At 33.8% G+C, this 25,241-nt stretch overlaps 1 protein-coding gene across 1 annotated transcript in view; it reads right to left on the bottom strand.

Annotated features, from left to right (window-relative positions):
• The window catches only part of LOC143223952 (uncharacterized), a 90,113-nt gene that overhangs the window by 31,710 nt on the left and 33,162 nt on the right, over nt 1–25,241 (bottom strand). The window contains exon 2 of the mRNA XM_076452424.1: nt 24,378–25,042. Within this exon, the coding sequence (XP_076308539.1) occupies nt 24,378–25,042 (665 nt within the window). The remainder of the gene's footprint in view (nt 1–24,377; nt 25,043–25,241) is intronic.

The raw sequence follows: 25,241 nt of genomic DNA, 5'->3' as shown, positions 1-25,241 counted from the left end.
ACTGAATGGCTTTTTGTGGTATTACATTCCTATTTCTTTTATTCTTAATCTTACAAAAATACTTTAGAAAAGTTTTTGAGAGCTGTACCTTAAGAGCCATTGAAAGATTACAGATGGCAAGCACTTGCTGTCTACCTACAAGATCTTAAAAAGCAAAAGACTTGAACTTGAACATACATGATTCATATACTATAATCAATAACATATGCACCAAATTTTTTCTTATTTTTGTATGTGACACTGGACCATTTATTCACAGAGATGAATAACTATAAAAAAAAACAAAAGAGACTACATTTCTCATTAAGATATAATTTCAATAATTTCAAGAAGTTAAAGGTGTCTGCCTGTATGTAACTTGATGGAGAAACATTATAACTTCAATGTTTTCAAAATGTTGAAAAGTAGAGAATTGTAAGGATGGATGTTATGATACAACTAGAAAATTTTCAACATTTACTGTTATGCTCAAGTAGATGGACTGATCTTATTATATAATATTTTCCAGATGTATAGGGAGTAAATTTAAGATGGAGGGAAGTTTATTTGGTTGAGCAAAGTGATGGAACATATGCCACTGGTGCATCAATTATAGCCAGGATTTGCAAGTCTTACATGAAAGCCCTGGAAGCTCTTGGGTCCTAGATTAAGTTTTGTGAATTCTCCTACTTTTGCTGTAAATAATTTTATAAATTTTGATGCATTTTTACTAAGACAAGTGATAATCTATTTTGCTCTAACTAGACAATGTTAAGTAATAATATTTTCAGTTGGTTGAAATGTGTCCTGTTCCAACCAGATAGACTGATGTTAGATAACTAAAATCTTTTAAACAGGTTACAATGTGTCTTTCTCTAACTAAAGAATGTTGATCAAAGTACAAGTAGCATATCCTTCGTCAAGCCAAGAAAACAAGTATCTTAATGCTAAGGTTATTAATCACACCTTTAACTCTGTCTAGCTAGTAGCTATTCATTCATAATTTATTTGACTCTTAAAATATACCATTTCCAAAAGAAGTTAATAACCATGTGCACTAAATGAATTTGATGCTGACAGTTTTTCTGAAATAAATGCTTTATCACAACACAAACTAAAAGTTTTAAACACCCTATTCATAAAAATAAATCAGAACATGCAGAAAGGAACTAAGTCCTTCTTACCTACAGATGCATACACTACATGGAAAAACATTATAACTTCAATGTGTTCAAAAAGTTGAAAAGTGGGTTCGGCTATTTCAGCCACACCCTTTGCTAACAGGTGTGTAAAAATCAAGCACACAGCCATGCAATTTCCATAGACAAACACTGACAGTAGAATGGGTCATACTGAAGAGCTCAGTGACTTTCAACATGGCACTGTCAAATTTCTGCCCTGCTGAAGCACGTAAAAGTTGTCTGTCCACAGTTGCAACACTCACTATCGAGTTCCAAATTACCTCTGGAAGCAATATCAGCACAAAAACTGTTCATCGGGACCTTCATGAAATGGGTTTCCATGGCTGAGCAGCCGCACACAAGCCTGAGATCACCATGTGCGATGTCAAGCGTCTGCTGGAGTGGTGTAAAGCACACTGCTATTGGACTCTGGAGCAGTGGAAACATGTTCTCTGGAGTGATGAATCACATTTCGCTATCTGACAGTCTGACAGATGAATCTAAGTTTGGCAGATGCCAGGAGAATGCTACCTGCCTGAATGCATAGTGCCAACTGTAAAGTTTTGTGGAGGAGGAAAAATTGTTTGAGGCTGTTTTTCATGGTGCTGGGCTCTTTAGTTTCAGTGAAGGGAAGTCTTAATACTACAGCATACAATGACATTCTAGAGAATTGTGTGCTTCCAACTTTGTGGCAGCAGTTTGGCAAAGGATCTTTTTTGTTTCAGCATGACAATGCCCCCATGCAGAAAGCAATGTCTATAAAGACATGGTTTGCCAAGGTTGGTGTGGAAGAACTTGACTAGCCTGCAAAGAGCCCTGACCTCAACCCCATCAAACACATTTAGGATGAACTGGAACTCTGACTTCAAGCCAGGTCTTCTCACCCCAAAAACAGTACCCAATATCACAAATGTTCTTGTGGCTGAATATGAGCAAATCCCCAGTTTCTAGTGTTGTAAGTCTGCAGACATACCGCTACATCCTGGGAGGGTGTCTCTTGGTCAGTCAGTGTGCAATAGTCTTTATGAGTAAAGTTTAAGATTTTAGCCACAGGATAGTCGAATATGAATTTTATACTACCATGAGAAGCATAAACACACACAAAAAGCACTCCAAGTTTTTCTTCATCATCTAGAAAAATAAAATTACTCATCTCTTCAAAAAATATGCCTTCATGATAATATTAGCAAAATCAGGAGCCATTTTTGTTCCCATGGCAGTGCTGCTGGTTTGAAAATAAGTTCATTATGAAATAAATATCTAAAGTTTAACCTGTTCAGTGCTATAGACGAGATAACTTGTCCAAGCCGATTGGTAACACAGTGCCTTGGACAAGATAATTCGTTCTCAATAATACCTAACTTCAATGCTAAATGTCAGCACCATACATGCATTTGACCTACTTACAAATTGTTTTACTTTCGGTCCAAAATGGCCTCACGAAAAAGTTACGAAATGATGAAGCATTAGAGTTGTATTTTGAACTTGGTTCAGAGTTTGAAGATAGCAGTGGCGATTCAAAAGAATCGGATTTTGAAGATTATTTTAAAATATGGAAATACAAGGCTCAGATGTTAGTGAAGATGATGATAACTGGCCATCAACTAGCACTGGTAAACAGGCGATAAATCCAAGGAGTAAACGTAAAATTGTAAGTCGTGGTAAGAACAGTTCCAAGAAAATGTGCCCTAATGACAATGATTGGAATGCTGAATCCTTTGCTGCTTGCTCCCTTTATAAACCCCTTCTCAGGAAATCATGGTGTCCAGTACGACGATTTGAGCCAAGACTTAAAGCTCTTTGGTTTTCAAAAGCGCCCAAAATCCACCGGAGGCCGACCTTCCTTGGAAAACCCCTTCACTTCACAGAACGTCACTTTCAAACACTTATTCACCAAATAGAAAAGAAAAATTACCCACTAGAAAGTGTAAAGTGTGCTCTGACAAATCCACAAGGAGTGAAAGCAGATATGAATGTACTGATTGCAAAGTGTGTCGACCCCTGCTTCAAAACATTTCATACGAAAGTGAATTATTAAATGTGTCATGTATTTCAATACCCAAAAATGACATTTTGTGCATTATTGTTTCATATTTCTTTATTTTCTGTATTTCTATAAGTTTGGCTTAGAGAAAAAAATAGTATTTGTTGTTTATTTCCTTTGTTTTAAAAAGTACTCAATGTTGCTGAAAGAACCCGTCATAGGAGCTGCCGTAGCAGTTGAAATCCTTGGCAGTCAACAGGTTAAAATAAGTTTTAAGAGGCAGTAAAAACCTGAATTTTTTGGACTTAAGTCTTCATGATGTAAAATATTCAAGTACAAAGAAGAAACATCCATTGTTCAGGGAGGAGAGTTAGAAGGAAAAGGTCCATTGCCATTAACAGAGATGCTAACTATTTAAATGACTGAGCATAATGATTTCAGACAGAGCTCTTTCACAGTTCTAGTCCTTTTAGATTTGTAAGAAACAAGATAATCTGGTGAACGAGGCCTCTTTTTTTCCATCTTGTGAACGATCGCATTGGTGTTTCTACGCCGCTTAGAAAATGAGAAATACCCATCTACGCGAATGCTCATTGGCTGACATGCACTGATGACGTAACTATGGATTCTCCCATGTACCCAGTATGGAGAAGCACCATACTCAAATTATTGGTAGACGTCGAAGATACAAATATTTTTTATCATTTCAAGCACAAACATGATTATCGCAAGTATCCATTTGGACTATTTCTTTTATTTATTATCAAAATTTAGTTGTATCTCACTAGAAATTTTCTTTTCACCCCTTTCAAGCCCTGGGGGAATAATTTATCACTTTATTGTATAGGCCTATATAATATATAATAATTTGGGAGTTGCAACAAGTCGTAATATTTGTCTGTATGAGCGTATAGTCATAATGTATACACCAAAATCGTAATGGTTGACACCTCTGCATTAATAATTAGAAACTGTGATGTTTTTCTGATGTGTGATTGAAGAGTTGGAAGAATGGTTGATAACATAGTCCTGTTGGTGTTGGAGATAATCAGTTTTTCGATTTTTGGAAGAAAGTAAAATCTCTCAGGACAATGATTTTATATATTAGTTATTCCAAACAGTTTTTGTCAGTTTCATTAGGCTAATGAAATGTACTCACCTTTTATTTAATTTTTTTTTTTTTTAACATTTGGAGATGTTAGTTTCTGGTTAAATTTTTGTAGAACTAGGTAAGATAAAATTGAAAGAAAACTTCTTTGAGATAATTGTGATAGGTATGAGAATAGCACCTCCCTTATCAGTTAGTTGTATAACAAGGTTTACATCTGATCTCATACTACTAAGAGGTGCTCTTCATTTATTTTGGGATTTTAGTGGACATATTTGGAGATCTCACAATTTAAGATATGTAGTTGTTTTTTTCATTAACTTTTATATATCTCTTCAAGTGTGATTTTTCTGTAATTGGAGGTAAACAAAAAGGCTTTTCTTTGAAATTTGGAGTTTGTTGTTATAAAAGTTACGTTTGACATTTTAAAAAATACTCTGAGCTTCAATACTCTGTTAAGATTCAAAACAAGTTTTTTAGTCATCTAGTTTGTTTGAAATAAGGTAAAAATTAAAACCTTTAACAAACAACTTACTATCATGAGAAAATGATTTACCATATCAATTTATAATGCCAGAAATAATTTTGGGATGTGGCTGATTAGAATACTTTGCAGTATTATAAATATTGTCGTAACTAGATGTGTTAAAAATTGTGAGCTTGCGTCGATGCAAAGCAGTGTTGGTATTTGGAGAATTGTTGAGATAAAGAGTAGTTATAGAAAAATTTATGTTGAAAAGATTTTCAGAGCGTAATATTGATGAAGATGTGTATAGTGATTAGGGTTTTCTTTTTTCATTGAGTGTGTGACCTTACATGATTTTTAAAATTTTAATTATTTTTTGTGTGATGTTACAGTTAGTATTTTATCTAGAGATATAAAAAAGATTATTCTGGAAGACACACATGATTGTAATTAAGGGAGATATATCAAAAATGATATATTTATAGTGAAACAGAAAACATAGTAATGGTAGATGGAAGACAGAAGAAAAATTTTGGACACAAAAAGGAGTTAGAAACGGGTGCTCATTACACTCAATATTATATAATTAAATTATTTGGGAAACGAAAAGAGAGTTGGAGGAGCTCTGATTGGAAATACAAAATCTGTTGTTTGAAACTTGCAAACAGTATAATTGTAGCAGCAGATGGTACAGAAGGATTGAAAGAACTGATTAAAAATTAGAAATACGTAGAGATAGAAAGAAGTTAATATTGAACTTAGATATATCGAATATTATTATATTTCAAAACGTAGGAAGAAGGAACGAGAAATTAAAACATATCAGTCAAGAAATAGAGATAATAAACAAATATAAATATTTGGGATGTTGATTTGCAAGCACAAATACAGAAAAGAGGTAAATAAAACAGTACTATGCATAAGTGCAGAGAGCTATATAAATACACTGTGGACTGTAATAAAGAGAAATGGAATGAATGACATTAGCTAAAAATTCTGTTCTTTATATGTTATTTGGAACACTGGTTAAGGGGAGAATGTAAGAAGAGAAAGAAGAGACAATAGGAAATATAAAAGAATGTGAAAATATGCAAAAATAATAACAAAGAAAGAATATGAATGGATTGAAGAGGAAAGAAAATCATCATCTGGAAGATGATGACAGGACAACAATACTTTAAGATATATTTTCAACGTTGCAATTCAAATGTCAGCATGAAGGAGCTGCGGTGTTAATGATAACATTCAAACAAAAAGGTTTTATAGATATAGAACATCTGTAATGATGTAATGTAAAATTCTCTAGCATATTTGAAAGTTGATTAAACATCTCTTGTATTCCAATTAATGAAGAGAATTATTTCATATTAGAGAGTGAACCAATCAATGTGACTAGGAACCGGGTTTTGATGTCTATGATGGGCAGAGCAGACAGTCCATTGGATAGTTTTGTGCTTAATTTCAAACAAACTTTGTACAAAATGTTGATTTATTTTATGCTAATTAACGTCATTTGTAACGTAGGTCTACAAAAATTTATGGCAGTGCTCAAGCCTATAGAAAAGTTGAAAAAAATTATTATAATTTATTATCGTTACGCGGACTGACATTGAATTATTTTCACCAGGTACTTTAAAAGAATTCGCCAACACAAGAACTACGCTACTACAATACAAAAAATGCAGTGATATTGAAATATCTGTTGAAGGAAAAGAGAATAAGAAATAAAATAGTTATAAATAATTATACTGAATGACGTAATGGTAGCGAATTACATGGAAAAATGTACGTAAAGAAAAAAATAATATGAGATTATACTATATAAAATTACGTATCCCCTTTCACCGGAGAAAATTCTCTACAAATAATTCATTATGGTTGAAGCAATATATAATGAATACTACAGGTTAAATGTGTGTTTCCGCTCTGAAAACCTTTTATTAAAATGTAATTTATAAATTTCATCTTCAACAGAAGCCTTGGAAATATCGGTATTAAATAATAAAGTTTTCTGAACTTTTATTTCTACTAGTCATTTGAGCTTTAAAAAAATGCTCTTTCAATACCTCTCTTTTACAGTTTTTATGTTTTCCAGAATAAACCATATATATATATATATATCACTTCATTAAAAGGCTTTGGCTTTAAATACAATGTACTGATCATATAACTTCTAAGTTATTAATATTGCAACATGGAAATTGCTCAACTGACCAGAGTCGCCGAAAACTCCAGTTCTATCGGTTATTACCGATTATAACAGTAAAATAGATCACTAATCGTCTGTGTTTCTGTTAAACGAACAGGGTAAGTAGTGTGCTTCTCACCGACTAATGCTAATAATTTATTTATTTATTAAATAGCTGGTGTATAGTAGCAACTGTTGACAGACTTAAAAAGAGAGAGAGCGAGAGGTCTCTAACAGGCACTTACTTGAACGCGCAATCGATATGTCGGCCAGGCCGGAGCCAACCGAGTAGACACTAAACCGCTGGAACCAGGTGTCGAATAACATCTAAGGTCATGAGCTAGCCGATAGGCGACGCCGTCTCAATAGTCTAACGTCGTCGGTCAGCAAAATCACCAATCATGCACAAAGTACCGTAAAGGATTGCAAAAGTTACAGATAAATTTATGCTTTGTTTTAGCATATTTTTCTTACTAGGATCCGCTGAAAGGTACATCCATGAAAAGTAAACTCGATATTTAATATTACTAACTAATGTTACCCGTTAAGAAAGCAAATATCGTATAAATAACAATGTTAGATAATGTTCCCCATCCTTCAATGTTCGGTTATTGAATCTATAAGTACCTCATTAGATGCGAATTGCATACCCTGCTTTGACTTATTTAATTGATGACGTACTTGTATATTACAATTTAAAGGCAAAATTATATTTAAACAAGTTGAAATTTATCCTATTTCAGAATATTTATTATACCCCTATTCAGGCAGAAATCCATACAGAAAATAGCCTATCCTATATCCAATGTCAATTAGTTTCCAGTTCCCATACAGAGAATCAGGTAGTCGAGCCAGACGACTGTGAATATTGGATACTAATTTAACACACACAAATACATAATGTTTGTTGAATTTCGAGCAAACTACTCGAAGACTATCCTTGCTAACCGTCCCTAATGTCGATGTGATTGGACTAGATGGAAGGCAGCTAATCAACATCACACACAACAAACTCTTGGAATTCTCTTTTCCAACGAAGAGTGGAATTAAACGTCACATTATAACGCTCCAAGGGCTGAAAAGGCGAGTGAGTGAGGTGACGGGATTCGAAACTGCAACTCATAGATGGTAAATCAAGGGCCCTAACTACTAGGCTGTATATCTTCATACTAATATACGACCCTATATCTTGAACTTATCTTTAAACTTACATAAACAGTATAGGATTCCTAAATTAGCTTCTGTACAGCAAGTAAAATATTACTTGTGCAATCTTCTCAATCTTCATGTTAAAATTTACATCCAGTTGTACAAAACAACGATGTTTAAACAAGCAAAAAATTAAAAACGAGAAAAACACAAATAGTGTTTTATCCAACACAATATTTAAGATAAACTGATTTAATTGTTGAAATTTTAAACAGTTTACTTTTTAGTGGAAGAATACTGTCACATTTTTAGGTTCTCAACCTAATGAACTTAACAGACCTTTTCAACATGAGCGTAAGCCTAGTGAGACCTCACCTAATTATTTCTTATTTTTTTCTAAAGATTTTCTTAATTTTCAGTGTTTTTTGTTGTTTTTTCTTGTACTTGTAATAAAATATCTCAGTCGTTTGGCACAAAATCAAGTTATTAACAATTTGCATCGTAAAACTGCGCGTGACGGAAGGTACTGAGTACATACCAAAGATTAGAGTAAACAATTTAAATTATATGTTTTTTATTTATTATACATTGATTCTTAAGTGTCGTCCTACAGCTCTTTGGCTATTTCCGATTAATAACTTGCCTTTTATGCTATATCCATGTGTGCCTAAACCTTGCAGTTCGAATATTAAAATATTGGTAATCAGTCGTTACAATGTGTAAGCTCGTATGTTCTAAAAGCGAATACGTAATATATTTGAGTTTTGTTTACCCGCTTTTACATGTGTATTATTTTAAGTATTTAACAAGTTTCGCTGAAAAGTCTAAAAATGTAATTGTGAGTTGTGTGAAATGCGGGATTATACTAAATGTCCTAAACAATTCTTCTTCACATACAGTGCTTCAGGAGTCTTGCTAAATTATATGACTTAAATAATGTTTCAATACATACGACATTTAGGTTCAGTGTGGCCAAGTAGTTAAGGCATTAGATTTGTAATTCGCGGGTTCAAATACCTGTCACACTAAATATGCTCGCACTTTCAGGCGTGGGGGCGTTATAATGTTACGGTCAATCCCACGATTCATTAATAAAAGAATAGCCCAAGAATTGGCGATGGGTGATGATGACTAGCTGCTTTCCCTCTAGTCTTATACTGCTAAATTAGGGACGGCTAGCGCAGATACCCCTCGTATAGCTTTGCACGAATTTCAAAAACATACAACATCTTTCGAAGAAGTTCTACTAAACTCTGTAACAAATGAAAGAAGAAAGTAAACGAATTATTTAATTATATGAGATACCGTGAAAATGGTATCAATAAGAGTCATATAAAAAACCATGAAAGAAAATTTTCAACACAATTATTGCCAAGTAAGAAAAAATTCAATTTGCAAAACAAAAGTAAAAAATATATATATTATGACTGTAACATCTAATAAACAGAGAAGTTTTAAGCAAACAACAACGCAATTTTTTATATAACTTCTAATCTTGTAAATACATAGATGCATTTTGTAAACAAGCGGTCACTAATTCCAATTTTCACTTTCCCTGTGTGTGTATTTATCCACAAAGTTTCTTGAAAACCGCTGAATAGATTTAGGTGAACGTTGGTATACTACATTTGGACGACAACCCAACGGAGAAGTGATTAGTTTTTGGATAGTCAAAGAACAAGGTCACAACAAAGTGACCAAACAACAACAAAAATCTTATCTGTTAACATGGGAACTGAAATTTCACACTACTTTTGCTCTGTGACTCAGTAAAAAAAGATCGGATTTTGGCAAAATCTGATTGACATATGTAGAATGTTATTTCTTATTGTCCAGCCGAAAATGGGTTCGTGTCCGTACTTAACGACGGACATACAAGCACATTTTCGTATATTTTGAGAGCCAACGCTTCTTTATCAGAGGTACGCGCTCTATTGAGTGTTCCTCTAGTTTATTAATGTAACACCTAGTAATTATAGATGCATTTTATGGGAAGAATTTTGTTTGTTTGTTTTTTGAATCTCGCACAAAGCTACACGAGGGCTATCTGCGCTAGCCGTCCCTAATTTAGCAGTGTAAGGCTAGAGGGAAGGCAGCTGAAAAGGCGAGCATGTTTGGTGCAACGGGGGTTCGAACTCGCGATCGGCAAATTACGAGTCGAGCCCCTTAACCACCTGAGCATGCTGGGCCTAATATAAAGAAAACTACATAATTTATAAAGTTAACATTAAAGAAACATAAGTGCTTAAAAACATATACATAATTTATAAATATCTATGAAACACAGATGCATGTCTACCAAAGGTAAATTTCTGTATTTGTAGCAGTTATAACTACACAGATGTAAGTCTACTAAAGGTAAATGTCTGTATTTATAGCAGTTACAACTTACTAAGACAAATCTGCATATTTTCATTTGGTTATTTCGAAATCTCTAAATACTGTCATCATTTTTTTTTAAATCATATTTTCACTCCAATAGTGTCTAGATAAGTTAGTATGTAACATTTTGGTTAATTAGACCTAAATACCATGTCTTCAACTTGAGATTCTGCCAATTGTAATCTACTATATAATGCTAAAGCGAGTGTCCGGAAAATATACACGATCGTATGTCTATAATTTCATATCTGTTCCGGCTGTGTATATTGTGTGTTTTTTTCTTATAACAAAGCCACTTCGGGCTATCTGCTGTGTCCACCGAGGAGAATCGAACCTCTTATTTTAGCGTTGTAAATCAACAGACTTATCTCTGTACCAGTGGGCGACATATCTGCTCCGGTCAGGTGGTTAGGGTTGCTCTACTTGCAATCTATGGGTCGCAGGTTCGAATTCCCATCACTCCAAACATGTTCGCTTTTTTAGCCATGGGGCATTATAATGTGTCAATCAATCCCACTATTCGTTAGTAAAATAGTAGCCAAGAGTTGATGATGGATGGTGATGACTGGCTACCTTCCCTTTAGTTTTTCACTACTAAATTAGAGACGGTTAGACAGATAGTACTCGTGAAGCTTTAAGCGCAATACAAAACAAACCAATCATATATGTTCCTAACACGTTCCACATTTCTTGATTAATCAGCATCTAACTTGGCAGAATGATACAGTATGATATGAAGAAGGTTATGAATGGTTTGGGTGTTGGACCCCCATTTTCTATATAAATAAACGTCATTCTATGTGTCTATCTGTTCCTTACACGTTTCCACACTTCTCTGATCGACCAATACAAACCTGACATAGGTGTGGGTCGGACCTTTCATCTAATTTCAGGAAATCTAACAAATCAGCACAAGGTGACACAGGTTGATGTGAGGAAAGTCATGAGAGATTTGGTTAATTTATTTTGAATTTCGTGCAAAGCTACACAAGGGCTCTCTGCGCTAGCCGTCCCTAATTTTGCAGTGTAAGACTAGAAGGAAGGCAACTAGTCATCACCACCCACCGCTAACTCTTGGGCTACTCTTTTACCAGCGAATAGTGGGACTGACCGTAACATTATAACGTCCCCACGGCTGAAAGGACTACATGTTTGGTGCGACGGGGATTCGAACCCAAGACCCTTGGATTACAAGTCGAATGCCTTAACCACCTGGCCATGCCGGACCTGAGAGGAGTAAGACGAAACCCTCATTTAGTTTTATAATGATAAAATTCTTGAAAACAGCATACCTTTTTATTTTCAGTACTGAAGCCTTGTTTATTTCGCCCGTCCAACGGACGGTTACTCCAACTAGTAATTGATATATTGAATAAAGGGTTTTAAAGTAGCTAAATAAATACTAAGCTAATTATAATAATACCAACCAATGAAATTTTAATGTGAGTTTAGATGGGAAAGTATATGGGCATATGCAGTTACCCTTATAACCTGGCAATGGGTGGGACACGTTAACATCGACTGGCCTAACTGGTTTAATAGTCCAAATATTCCTCATAATTCCAGTCAACTGTTAACTAAGTGTTGCTATATATTATGAGCTCAAGTTGATAAATTTGACAACTGTGTATTTATACTTAATTGTATTTCAATTCGTTAACATAAATTATTTAATGATTTAGTACTTTTATGTATTCGTCAGGGGTCATACTTTAATCTTTATTATCAGTAAAGAAAAGAAACTTGAGTTATACATATACCACACTTTTTTTAGATAAATTATATGTCCCAAAACCACGATAAAAATCATTTAATTTTTGTATTTGGTGGTTGTTGTTTTTTTATAAGTGAGAGCGAACAACAAATACTCGTATTTTATATTTTGTACTTTTACTTAGATTATAATTTACTTCAAATAAAACAGACAACTGTTATTAACGTGAACAACATGCAAGTACTAGATTACACTATAGAAAATTAATGAAGCGATACACGTTCAACAGACAGCAAAAATATGTGTTTACAACTGATTAGATGTTACATGTAACACTACGAAATAGATTAAACCCTTTTGAAAGAGAACAGATCATTAGATAAATCTATTCGTACGAACCTCATGTTCGAAAAGCGAGATTATCCTTTGTCGAAGTACTGAAAACACTTCAGGAAGTGTTTCAACAAAATTAATTCACACTATCCAAGTTTGATCTGTTTCGCTTCCAAAACATTCCGTGTCCTGAGTGATTATCCCACCCAATGAATCTATAGATACTGAGTACCTTAACCGTATTGTTGTTCTTTCTATTTGCTATGCCCCTTCCAGACAGTTTCCTGCAGATCCCGTGGGGTTCGCTGCTGTAAGTTTCGGAACTTTAATCTAACCTGTGACATCGAAACAATAATTAATTAGTAGTTAAAAAAACAACAGTTCACGACGAATGTGACTACTGAGACAAAATGTGTTAAGCAGGACAGTTTTATGGATATTTCTAAGTCATATGTACAAACACATTCCTTTTGAAATCGACATTAATACCTTTATGTATCTAGCATAGATCTATATATAAAATGAGTAATAACATGAAACCTTTGAGCGTATTAAAGAAGGGTATCGCTATGAAACATATTCGATACCATTAAAACGAAAAATGGATACTGAGACAGGATAACAGAGATATTTGAATAAGAAAACAGATACAGTATCACTTAGTTTTAATTATTTTCCAGATGCAATATCACGAGTTTGACATACTTCATCCAGATACAATATTACGTGTTTGACATACTTCATCCAGATACAATATCACGTGTTTGACATACTTCATCCAGATACAATATTACGTGTTTGACATACTTCATCCAGATACAATATCACGTGTTTGACATGCTTCATCCAGATACAATATTACGTGTTTGACATACTTCATCCAGGTACAATATCACGTGTTTGACATACTTCATAGCTCACAGAAACTTAAAATGCATAATAAGGTTGTATCACCAATATAGCTCTACGTTTACTGTGGTTTCGTTAGTTATTAGACTCAATATAGCTCTACGTTTACTGTGATTTCGTTAGTTATTAAACTGAAACAATGAACTCTCGAACAACTAAAACTAATTACGTTTATTTTGTTTCCAGCTGGTAGAGCAGGTATACAATGTCGGTGACTATAGTTACAAACTGAATTCCAAGGTGATACTACAATGGCAACTGAAAAGAAACGTTACATAGACGCAGAAAATTAAACATTGCAGTTGAAGACAAGATATAAAAAATTGCAAATAAAACTAAAAGTATCAAATAACATGAACGCACCAAAGCGCACACATAACGCTGATATACAAATACAGAATATCATTCAAACACCACATCCGACATTCTTCCTGTCTCATATATATATATATATATATATATATATATATAAGATTATAAACACGAATCATAACAATAGAAGATTGTATACTTGGTAGGTTACCACGCATAGAGATAGAACTTGTAGCACATGGAGACCGGATAACCTTGATCTCACCAGAACCACCCTTCACCCTCCCTGTCTGAATACACAAAGGACTTGATTCATAACCTATGATTTATGTACAACATTGCATGCAAAACTGATGTATTATAAACATTACCCATAGATTTACCGCTGCACTGGAGCCGACAAAGAGAACTGCTCCTAACAAATCGCAATTCAGTGGCAAAACTACTGCATTATTATAATTCATAATGATGCACATAAACATACCATATGTTTTTGTGATAACCTGAATAATGATGTTTGAATATATTCTGGAACATTTCATGATGAGAAAATTCAATTCTTTCTGACGAATCAGAAAAAAAAGCAAACTTAACTTGACGTTTTAAAGGATTGACAGGACAGGAATGGCATCTCCTAACTTAGGAAAATAAGAAAAACAACAACATAAGATTAACAGAACTGTCTTAAATTCATATCAATATATATAAGCATATAAACAGTATGCTTTGAACGTTAAAACATGAGCGTGAAAGATTGGGGCCTATTAAGTATCACTAACTACAATGAAATTATATAAATCTACATAGACATTGTGAAATTACAATATTCAAAGCATTTGAAGCACTTCCAGAACAATAAGTATTATAAAAGGTGTTGAATATTATTTTTTGAAGACGTTTATTGTGAATTCAATGAGCATTCACTTCTTCATTTGCATATACTGTGGAGCCCTTCTATGAGATTTCACGCCTATTCACTTATGTCGTGAAATTATTCCAGTGAAAAGGCAACTATAAACTAAAATAAACGGGTATGAAACAAATATTAAAACTTATTTTTTGATCTCGTGCTTTTTCTTTATTGAGTACTTCTTGTTATTAGAATAAGACAAAAGAATTATTATCTTTTGATTATACATAACGGCCATCTTCAGCTAAACACATGAAACATGCACCAGATGGTGTAAAAAACAAAATCCTACTTACATTTTCAATATTAGCATAAACTATCATTGATTTAGAGACTTTATCAATACAGTCGAAAAAAACAAACCTTCCAGATAATAATACAAAATGTTTTATATTAGTCAACGTTTTACCTCTGTGATTTCATCAGGATCAGTGATTCAAGAATTGTTTGACTAAAATTGGGTTAATTTTTTTGCGTTTTTTTGTGTCTGCCCGAAGATGATTACAGCTTATTTTAGTATAATTCGAATCTTAAGTTTACGCTTTTGGAGACTGATGTACTTTAAGATATTTGTTTTATCTCTCGTATATTTTGCTTTTGTATCTCCAGATATATTCATAAAAACTTGCTCTTAGCTGTAGCTGTTGGAACTTGCAAGATTAAGTTTGGACCTTCTACCAACAGAATGCAAAGTGCTGAAGATGCAGAAGGCCTTCACAGAATCAAATAATATACCATCACAAAAGACCATTATCTTCGCAAAAAACACAATTTAAGCAAAAAAACAACAAAAAACAAAAACAATTATGCGGAACAAAATTAAAGAGGTAATGTAGTTCGTAATAAATAGATGGCTTAGCAACAGCAGTTAAAATATGAAAAGTGTGTCGTGTAATAAGGAAATCAATTACATTTAAAAAAATTGTTACACAAACTAACACCCTTACTGAATTCAAGTACTAATGCGTTCGAGTGTATTAGTAAGACAAAGAAATCAATGTTGAAAACGTTTAACTCGCTAACATCTGTTTAATATGTTATAAGCATTAAATTCTCTTTGGTGTCGAAATGATTTATTGTAAGTCAAGAATGATATAAAATAACATTATTTTAAAAAAGGGTTAAACCAATATGTGTGTATATATATGTAATTTGTAAAGATTTAAGCTTTACACAAGAGAGAAAATAAAAACGATAAATTAGAAAATTAGATCTTCTCCCCCTGTCAAATGTTAACTGTGCACAGTCGTAATTAAGTGTAATGCTAACGTTTGGCGATGTGCGTCATTTCAGACTGCTGGGTAGTCGTATAAGGAATATTGTAATAACTTACTATTGTTAAGGTGTCGACAAGAAAGAAATATCATGTTTACTTGTTAGGTCTCAAAATGGTTGTTACAAATATATATATTGTGCATTTTAAGACAGCTTGTACGGGTATTAAAACTTTTACTGATATAAAGGAGAGTACTTTATTTTAATTAAAGTTTTACTACCTATACCAGCCGTTTTGAGATACATTTTTACTTCAAGTGGGTTTCTCGTTATCATGAAATGTATATTTTCAGTAATGCAAACACAAAGTAGGAGCATTAGGTGAATAGCTAACAGAAAGAACATTTTGCTTCGCAGCTGTGACTACAAAATTAAACAAAGATTTGCGTTGTTATCTCATTAAAGTTTGTGTTGTATTTCACAGTTTTTATTTCAAACAGTCTTTAAAAAGATCATGACAACTAAGTCATAGTAAGGACTTATGACCGCTATAATTAATTATAATCACGTTTCGTCAGCTTAGAAGAGGCATCGTATTATAATTATTGCTGTAAGAACCAGATCAGTAAAAAAATGTTTTGTACAGAGTAAATTAGATGCTGTAAACTTGCATTTAATATCTCGTTATTCGATTTCTTTAGAGAAAACTTGGTGTAAATTTTATGGAATTGTTGTGCTACTTATAAGGGGAGTTTAGTGATTTTTTAATAAGTTATATGCATTTTTCTAACTGAAAGTGTTTTTGACATTCAGTGTATCTCATCATTTTATACAAATCCTACCCACATTCCAGTCATTTCTTCCCTGCATTTCTTACACACATTTATATACTTAAACCGAAATAACTCGCTTATTCTAAAACTTAATACTGAGTTTTAATACCTTTACAACGGGTTATTTTGTTATCTATCGTAAAATTAATTTTAAACATAAGCCGTACAGTTTCTTTAAAGACATCACGTCTTTTCTACTAAAAAAAAAAGAAACAAAAAATTGTATTGTGTTCACCCTGTATCTTCCCTGTTACATTAATCTACCTGAAAGGAAATATGTAACGTCTCACTTTCAAATACATACGCGTCACTTGCCGATTAAACGCTCAGATTAACAAAATCATTTTATCTGTAATATTCATGTGCTACTTAATTGCTGTTAAGGCAGCAGACGTTTGCTTTGACAATGAACCTAATCAAAACTCAACGAACTGGTTCCGGTTATTATATAGAAGTTAAGACAATATCACGTCTTGTGTGAATAATTTTGGATGAAAGATCATATGAGATAAGACAATTCTGCGTTGGCTTAGGAATTACAGTAATAATAACAAAAGTTTGGAAATGCTCGCAAGCATACAGCAAACATTTGAAATAAATACAGTTATTAGCATCTGCTAGAAATAAAATTGTAGTATTTTGCCCTGAATTTTATTATTAGTGTTTTTACATTTCCGTATTTTAGATTCAGATGGAAAAACGATATATAGTATTTGGACAACTATTATTTCTACAGAATCTCTCTCTTCAAATAAACATCATACCAATAAAATAAAAATGTTGTTTCAAATTACAGTAAGTGTTAAATACCGGCTTGTAAAGTATGATGTATTCAGTGTGTGATAGTATTTATGTATGAGTTATAAGATGTTAACTGAATGAAACATTCTTGTAACAGACTGACAGGAATAAATGACAGTCGATATATAAATATCATGAAGAAGAAATAAAAACTAATAAGAGATCGTGGGGGATAACAAACATGTCTGTAATTGTATAGAATGACATGTTGAATAACACGTATATTATAAAGGGGACTGAGGGTAAAGTTTGAGAAGATCAAGGTGGGACATATTTTCTAAAATTTATCAAGAGTATGTTATAAGTATTTTAACCGCAATAATATGTTGAAGCTAATACACCCAATATACTTTATCCGTACAACCAAACTTTTGGTGGATATAGTTATGTGGCGACGTGTACATGGGAAGGGTGTAATATACTTCGAATATTTCATTTGTTATCTTGAACCAAAAATCAACTCCTGCATATAAAAAAATAATTAAGGTGAACTTGAAGATGATGACCCACAGTTATGGTATTAAACTGGACATACCAGAAATATGTTGGAAATAACTTGAAAACTTTAGTTTTGAGGTAGTAAAGAACTACATTCTAGTGATGTGAAACTGTAGAAGAGTTGTGTAGGGATAATCACGAAGTTTCTTTTTTTAATAACTCTTAAAAGTGTTTCTATCAAACTGAAACGCAATTTCTAACAGGTTTTAACTCTCAAGGTAACAATAAGGAGACAGTTTCGAGCAGCAACAGATCTATTAAGTAGGACCCAACAGAATGAAGCAGATTATTTCAAATCAAACCAGTAAAATGTAAAGAAATATGTTATTCTTATCGTATTATATATATATATATGTTCTCCCAAAAATCTTTAATAGCAGCCTTTGTATTCTTAATTTGTTAACCCTAGCCCAATAGTGTCTTAGTTAATTTACTACTCCTGTTTATATATTTAAGTGACTAATGCTATTTTCTGTTATTAGTTCCACTGAATTTCATTCTGTCTTACATGTCTGCCACATGTAACTCAAAATAAAATGATAATATTTTGATCTCCATCGATATATCATGAGTTCATTCAGCTGATAACAACAGTATTATAGTTCTGGCGTTCCAAAAATATGAGCACGCATAATGGGCAACACCCTGTCACGATTTTGCTTTTGATCTAAGAACCAAAGAGACAGATTAATAGTTGCTCATATCCTTACTTCTCTCGTGACTAAATTGTAATTCATGATGTGATGGTTGACGATATTTGTACACGAACTTCACTTCTAGAAGGCTAGCTATTACCTACAAAATCTAAGCAAGCAAAGTGACTAAAATAAAATTCATAATAAGTGCACTTCACTTACTTAATATGATTCACACACTAACAGTTGTCCATGAAAATTGATGATGTCTATATACATATAATACTTGGATTATTACTATTTTTGTCATGTAACTACTCCATGAGCCATGGTATTAGATGAAAGGCCTCGTCGCAATTTTATATGACAGATATAATGTGGTTGACAAATGTTACTATATTCTCTTTTGCTTTCATTTTTAGATTCATGACATTAGAAACATTCATATAGAGAGTGTAGAACTACGAGAAAGTTTCTATAAATTACATCCATTTAAGTGCTTTTATGTTTTACTTGCGTGATTTATTCATATGAAATGACTTCATGACTATAATAATAAGTTAATTAATGTCTCCTGGTCGCTCTACAACCTTGTATATATATCAGTAGATAGACAGATGTCTGTCTCGACATGTTCAAAATTATAGAAAAAGAATGCGGTCTGGATTGACTGTAGTCATGGTAATGTTGTTATTATACCCAAGATCGTTTTGCTGTTTCTCAGCAGGAAATAGCATCGAACAGCGACGAGTGCAAGTGATGTGGAGGGCCCTCTTGTGTCAACACCAAACATTAAGAGCTTTACGGTTTGAAAGTAATAAGGAGGTCCAAGCACAGCCTTCCCCTGAAGACCAGTTCACCCGAGGGTACAGCTTGCGTGTGTGTATATATATATATGTATGTATGTAAATCAGAAGATCTCTGCCATCCAACATATTTACTCGAAATGGCCCGAGCTGTTTATTACATATGAACCAGTACCATGAAGATATTGTATTTTAATGTGAACTTGTAAAGAACAGTTAATGATGTTGTGATTGACTGTATAAAATATGTATATTCACTGGATTTACAATGTGACTAAATAATATAATTTCCCTTAATAAGGTTAAAAGATACCTTAGCATAGATGTTTTTGCAATATGTCTACAGAGAATAACGAAGAACCATGTCATGAGGAAGTATAACTGACAAGGTGAAGGTTCACGTCAGATGTATTAACTGGTTTATTACGTTCTTTTGACATTTAGTTTTTAACGTTTATAATAAACTGCAAACACTTTGGTAATATCTTGAGTTGTAATATATATCACAGTGAACTTTCATCATGGTGTTAAAAGTCCGCCAATAGACACAACTAAAAAATAATACAAAACGCATTTTATCGTCATTAGCCTTAACTTGAATACACCCATTCTAAACTTTGCAAAATGAAATTACAATTATTTTTAGCTTAGTAACATCAAAGTTTCGTTGAAAACGTTTCTTGTGTATTTCTATTATGTTAATTATGTCCACTGCTATTTAACTTTATGTTCTTGTTGTTTTAGGCTTGTATAATCAACATTTTGAATTTCGTAAAGTTACGTTCTCGAAAATAAGGTCACTGTCTCATCGTGACAGTGAAATCCTAAACACAGTATTCTGTGTACGTGATGTTTATTTGGTATGCCGTATAAATAACTACACATGATATACTCTTGTCAGATCGACTTAGATATCAACATGTATGAAGACTCCATCACAGTAATAATTTAAAATTAACTGTCATTATTTTCGTTATCTAAAACGACCAGTGAGATGCAGGCTAAACGTATCACGTTAACCACTCTATCTAGTGGCTACATATGAAACGATAAAAAGAATGTAAACATTGTAAAGATGAGGACTTTTTTTCAATCACGAAACATATAGTTTGTAATGCAAATTTCAGACATCATTGTCTAAAATGTTTATAATGTTACGCTGAAACGGAAATATTTTCGGCATTCTTATGGATACATATGTATAACTTAACACTATAACCTCAATTACGTATTTGTAAGGAACATGATGTATGCAAATGAACTTGCATTTCCTGATTTAATATTTTAACATTATAAGACATAGGGCATAATGGGTGTCAAATGAAAGTAAGAAGGAAAAAAATGAAACGGGCCATTTGATAAAAGAACTGAAAATAAAATAAGAAACAAAAAGAAAGGACAACACCAAGTAATGACTGGGGACAATACTAAAAGTGAAGCGAGGGTCCATATAAGTTAAGCAGTGTGATAATAAGGAATGAATGACAAATTTTAAAAAAATGGTGGAAGATGCCACGAAAATGCATGATTCTGAAAAGCTTTTCTCTTAGTTGAAACGATCGAACCAAGGAAGTTAACTGGTTGAGACCCTGTGAAAACATAAGATGGACAGACGTTATTGAAGGATAACTATGAAACATTTGAAATAATGGATCGAAGAACATTTCGACACACTACTAAATCACCAAGAGTCTCAATACCAATTATAAACCCTGCAAAGAGTTGCAAACCCTTAAATATTGATGTAGGCCTCAGGATGGATGCGTATGAGAAGAAAAAACAATAGAACAGATGAATAAAAAAACTGAGAAAGTGATAGGAGTTGATAATTTACTTCTGTCACTGTTTAAGTTTGGGCAAAATAACTTAACAAAGAGAATGAGAAGAGTTATTCAGACTGATTGGAGAACATACGAGGATACCGGATAATTGGAGAAATGTCGTTATGGTTTAATAAGAAAGGTAAGAGAGAAGACTGGAACAGAGAAAGAGGAATAAGTTTACTAAACGCAGCAAGAAAATATTTTCTCAAGAGTCCTGTTGAATAGAATAATGGATATCACGCAGAAGTGTGGTTTCAGATCAGGTGAGGATGCTGCGATCAGGTATTGGTAACCAAACATATTGTAGAAGAGAAATGTGAACTGGCACAACATCTGTATACCTGTTTTGTTGCTTTTAAACAGACATATGACTTGGTGTGGAATAAAAAAAGACTATGACTGATACTGATTTATCGAAAGTTTGTACTGAAGCACTAAAGATGTGTAAACATGAAAAACTCCATAACTCGAATCATAGAGAATGCAGATAAAGCAGTGGTGTTTGTACTCTCGTCTGAAGGTTTAGTCATGAAGCTGATAAATTCGTCTGCAATGTAGGTGTGGCAAGGACGGAAATGTGTAGAAGTCGTGAGGATTAAGAAGGATGGATTTCAACTTGGGAACAAAAGGATTGAGAAATTTGACAGTTTTGTATGTTTAGGAAGTGAGGTAGTAAACGAAAATAACAGAAAAAAATGTAAGACTGCGATTCGTAAGGAATATTTAATAATTTGAGTAAGATACTGTGGAAGTGGAGGGGTATCAACCTAAAGGCCAATATTAGAATATATAACTCTGCAATAATACTAGTAGTCCTGTGTAGGTAGCAGACAACAACAGGAACAGAGATCGGATGGTTTCGATGGTAGGTGAGTAAAATGTATTTCTAGGAATAAGTTTGGAACAGAGGACAACAGAAAGAGAGATGTAATTAACGACAAAGGAGAGGTGTTTGACCTAAGCAGGATATGTGCAGAACAAACTTGGAAAAAAAAATGTCAGAGAAGGCAACTGCATGGAAAAAGACCAACAGCAGGACAAGAAGAAGGTGAACAGATACCAAACAGGAAGAGAAAGCGTGGAGGACCAACCACACGACATGGCAGCGAGACGAGTTAGAGCGAAGGAAGACGTCCTGAACTGGTGGATGCGTTTTACTATACAAACATTTCCAGTATCGTGTGATAGCAAAATCACAATAAGTTCTGAAACTTCGTACTATCTACGTGGTGACTAAACGCTCTAATATGCTTTTTTTTTTTTTACTGAGACTTTTTTTTAATGTGCTAAGTTATAGTTAGTCACCATTATTTCGTTACTAATTTTTATGTCAAGTTAAAATTAGTTATATTGCGTTATTTGTAATGTAAATAATTGTTTGACACTTTTATATTTAATTAATGTATCACACGTCTGACTGATAGTTGTTATATTGCAATGCAAAGAGAAGATTTTTCTTTGGAAGAAAGAATAACTAGCTTGATCAAGAAAGATATCGAATTAAAAAGAATTGTTAAAATTATATAGTGATTATTCTTTGTAGGATAATTTATTTTTTTTTACTTATTGAATTATGCGCAAAGCTACTCCAGGGCTATTTGCGCTGGCAGTCCTTAACTTAGGAGTGATAGTCTAGATGTAAGGTAGTTAGTTAACATTCATCTATCGCCAATTCCTGTGTTACTCTTTTACCAACGCAATGTTGGATTGATCATCACATTATAACATCACAACGGCTTAAAGGGCGTGTTCGATGACAGGAATCGAACTAGCGACAAGGACAATTAATGAGTATCACAGTTTCAATGCACTTTTTGTAAAAAGTACAAAAAAGCTAGGGTTCAAAGTAAATGGTAAGTAAATTAACTTCAAAGCTTCAAAGCCCAGTGTGTTGTTTTAAATGAAGTTTCCTTCAGTGTCTACTACTCTGAAGACAAACGTGTAAACTATGTTACGAATTATTAAGAAACTTGAATATTTTAAGGCAAGTCACTGGTTTGAGTTTCTGGAGAAAATAAAGTTCAACACGTTTTGTTGACTTGTAGAAGTCACTGCGATAGAATTATTACAGCTTGGATATTCTTTAAAGAAGTCTGTGACTACCATGTCTGTTAACCCAGATAAGTTCAAATGAAAGCTCAGTTCATAATATTACATTCTCATGGTTGGAAAATTACTAAAACCTGGAGTCAAATAACAAAAAACATTTAAGTGAATGCATCTGTACGTCACAACCTTCTAATTTTAGCTCAGACATAAAAAAAAACTTTTCCTGATTATTGTTATATACAACTGAGAGAAAGTATTCGAATAGTCCCAGAAGGGCCCGGCATAGCCAAACGCGTTAAGGCATGCGACTCGTAATCTGAGGATCGCGGGTTCGCATCCCCGTCGCGCCAAACATGCTCGCCCTTTCAGCCGTGGGGCAGTTATAATGTTACGGTCAATCCCACTATTCGTTGGTAAAAGAGTAGCCCAAGAGTTGGCGGTGGGTGGTGATGACTAGCTGCCTTCCCTCTAGTTTTACACTGCTAAATTAGGGATGGCTAGCATAGATAGCCTTCGAGTAGCTTTGTGCGAAATTCAAAAACAAAACAAACAAAACAGTCCCAGAAACGCTGAATTAGTTTGTTATTCATTGATTACTTTCAGAGTTAAATTAAAAGACAGGCAGTTTAATCTCGGATCGTGTACGAATTTCTGTATAATAGAAAAGCATCTTTGATTCATATCTTTGTCGTTCATCCGTCGTACATCTTAATATAATAAAAGGGGAGGAAAGAAAATAAGTCAATTGTGAAACTGTTTGTTTTTTATTTATAGCTTTTCAGACTTTTCATAACAATTTATACCAGTATTTGAACACATTATTTAATTGTACCAGTTTTTCTTTAAACTCTTTCTAAGCGAAGCTTAACAGTTTACCATTGTTGTAGAAATCATGAATGTGTATTGTAAAAGATACACCAGTGTTTCTATACTGCATTTGTTCCATACATGGGACTTAAGCAATACAGGTAAGCACCACTTCATTGAATATCGTATGCGCACAATGGCTGAATGTTTGTGACTGATACAATAAACACAGAGTGATAATATAATAAGAGTCTAGATATAATTCTTTAATTTTAACAAACATAAAACGACTAACCTCGATTATTTCGTTGAGATCCTTAACGTACGTTCGTTCGGTGTCCACAATTTCTAAAATGACGCGATCGATAAGACCCAGGTTCGGATCATAAGATGTCTGTCGGGACGGGTTAGTAATAGTAGAGGTTGCCTCACTACCGCCACATTCAGAGAGGCTGCCAACACTTCTTCTCTCTCTGCCATGGGGTAGCTGATCTCTACGTGCATGTGCACCTGTGAGTCCCTCCCCATATCCAGTCACTTCATCTTCGTCATCTAGGCTTTCTATGCTGGCCAGGTAAGATTTTTTTACGTCTATACCGTTGCGGGGAAGAGAAGACGATGAAGATGAGGACGAAGACGACACAGAACTAGTGCTGAGCGGTCTCTTTTTGCCCGCAGGGTGATATGTGTCTGTAGCAGACATACTCCGTCTGGGGAAGATATTTCTCTCCCTACTGCTTGTTGCTGGCAGTCCTCCGGGAAGTGTCTCATCGTGAAGACTTTTGTTGGAGAAACTTGGCGACACCTCACTGAAGTTATTATTGGCAGTTTTATTTACCCCAGAGCTATCGAGAGCTTCTTTATCTGTCCAGGCCTTATCATGCTGCTCTTCAATTTTGTCTTTTCGTATGATTTTATCATACATATCCATTAAACCAGAACTGATTTCCACGGTCGTCCCTGTAAAAGGGAGACTTTTAAATCACAAAACTATAAACACACCCCTGGAAAATAGGAAACATTTAAATCACACAATGGTAAATACGTCTCTGGAAAAGAGGAGGCCATTAAATCACACACTAGTAAATACGTCTCTGGAAAAGAGGAGGCCATTAAATCACACACTAGTAAATACGTCTCTGGAAAAGAGGAGGCCATT

This window comes from Tachypleus tridentatus, chromosome 8 (assembly GCF_004210375.1).
Source record: "Tachypleus tridentatus isolate NWPU-2018 chromosome 8, ASM421037v1, whole genome shotgun sequence".
NCBI lineage: Eukaryota > Metazoa > Arthropoda > Merostomata > Xiphosura > Limulidae > Tachypleus > Tachypleus tridentatus.
The sequence above is the reverse complement of the archived record's forward strand: the minus strand, read 5'-3'. Positions and strand labels throughout refer to the sequence as shown.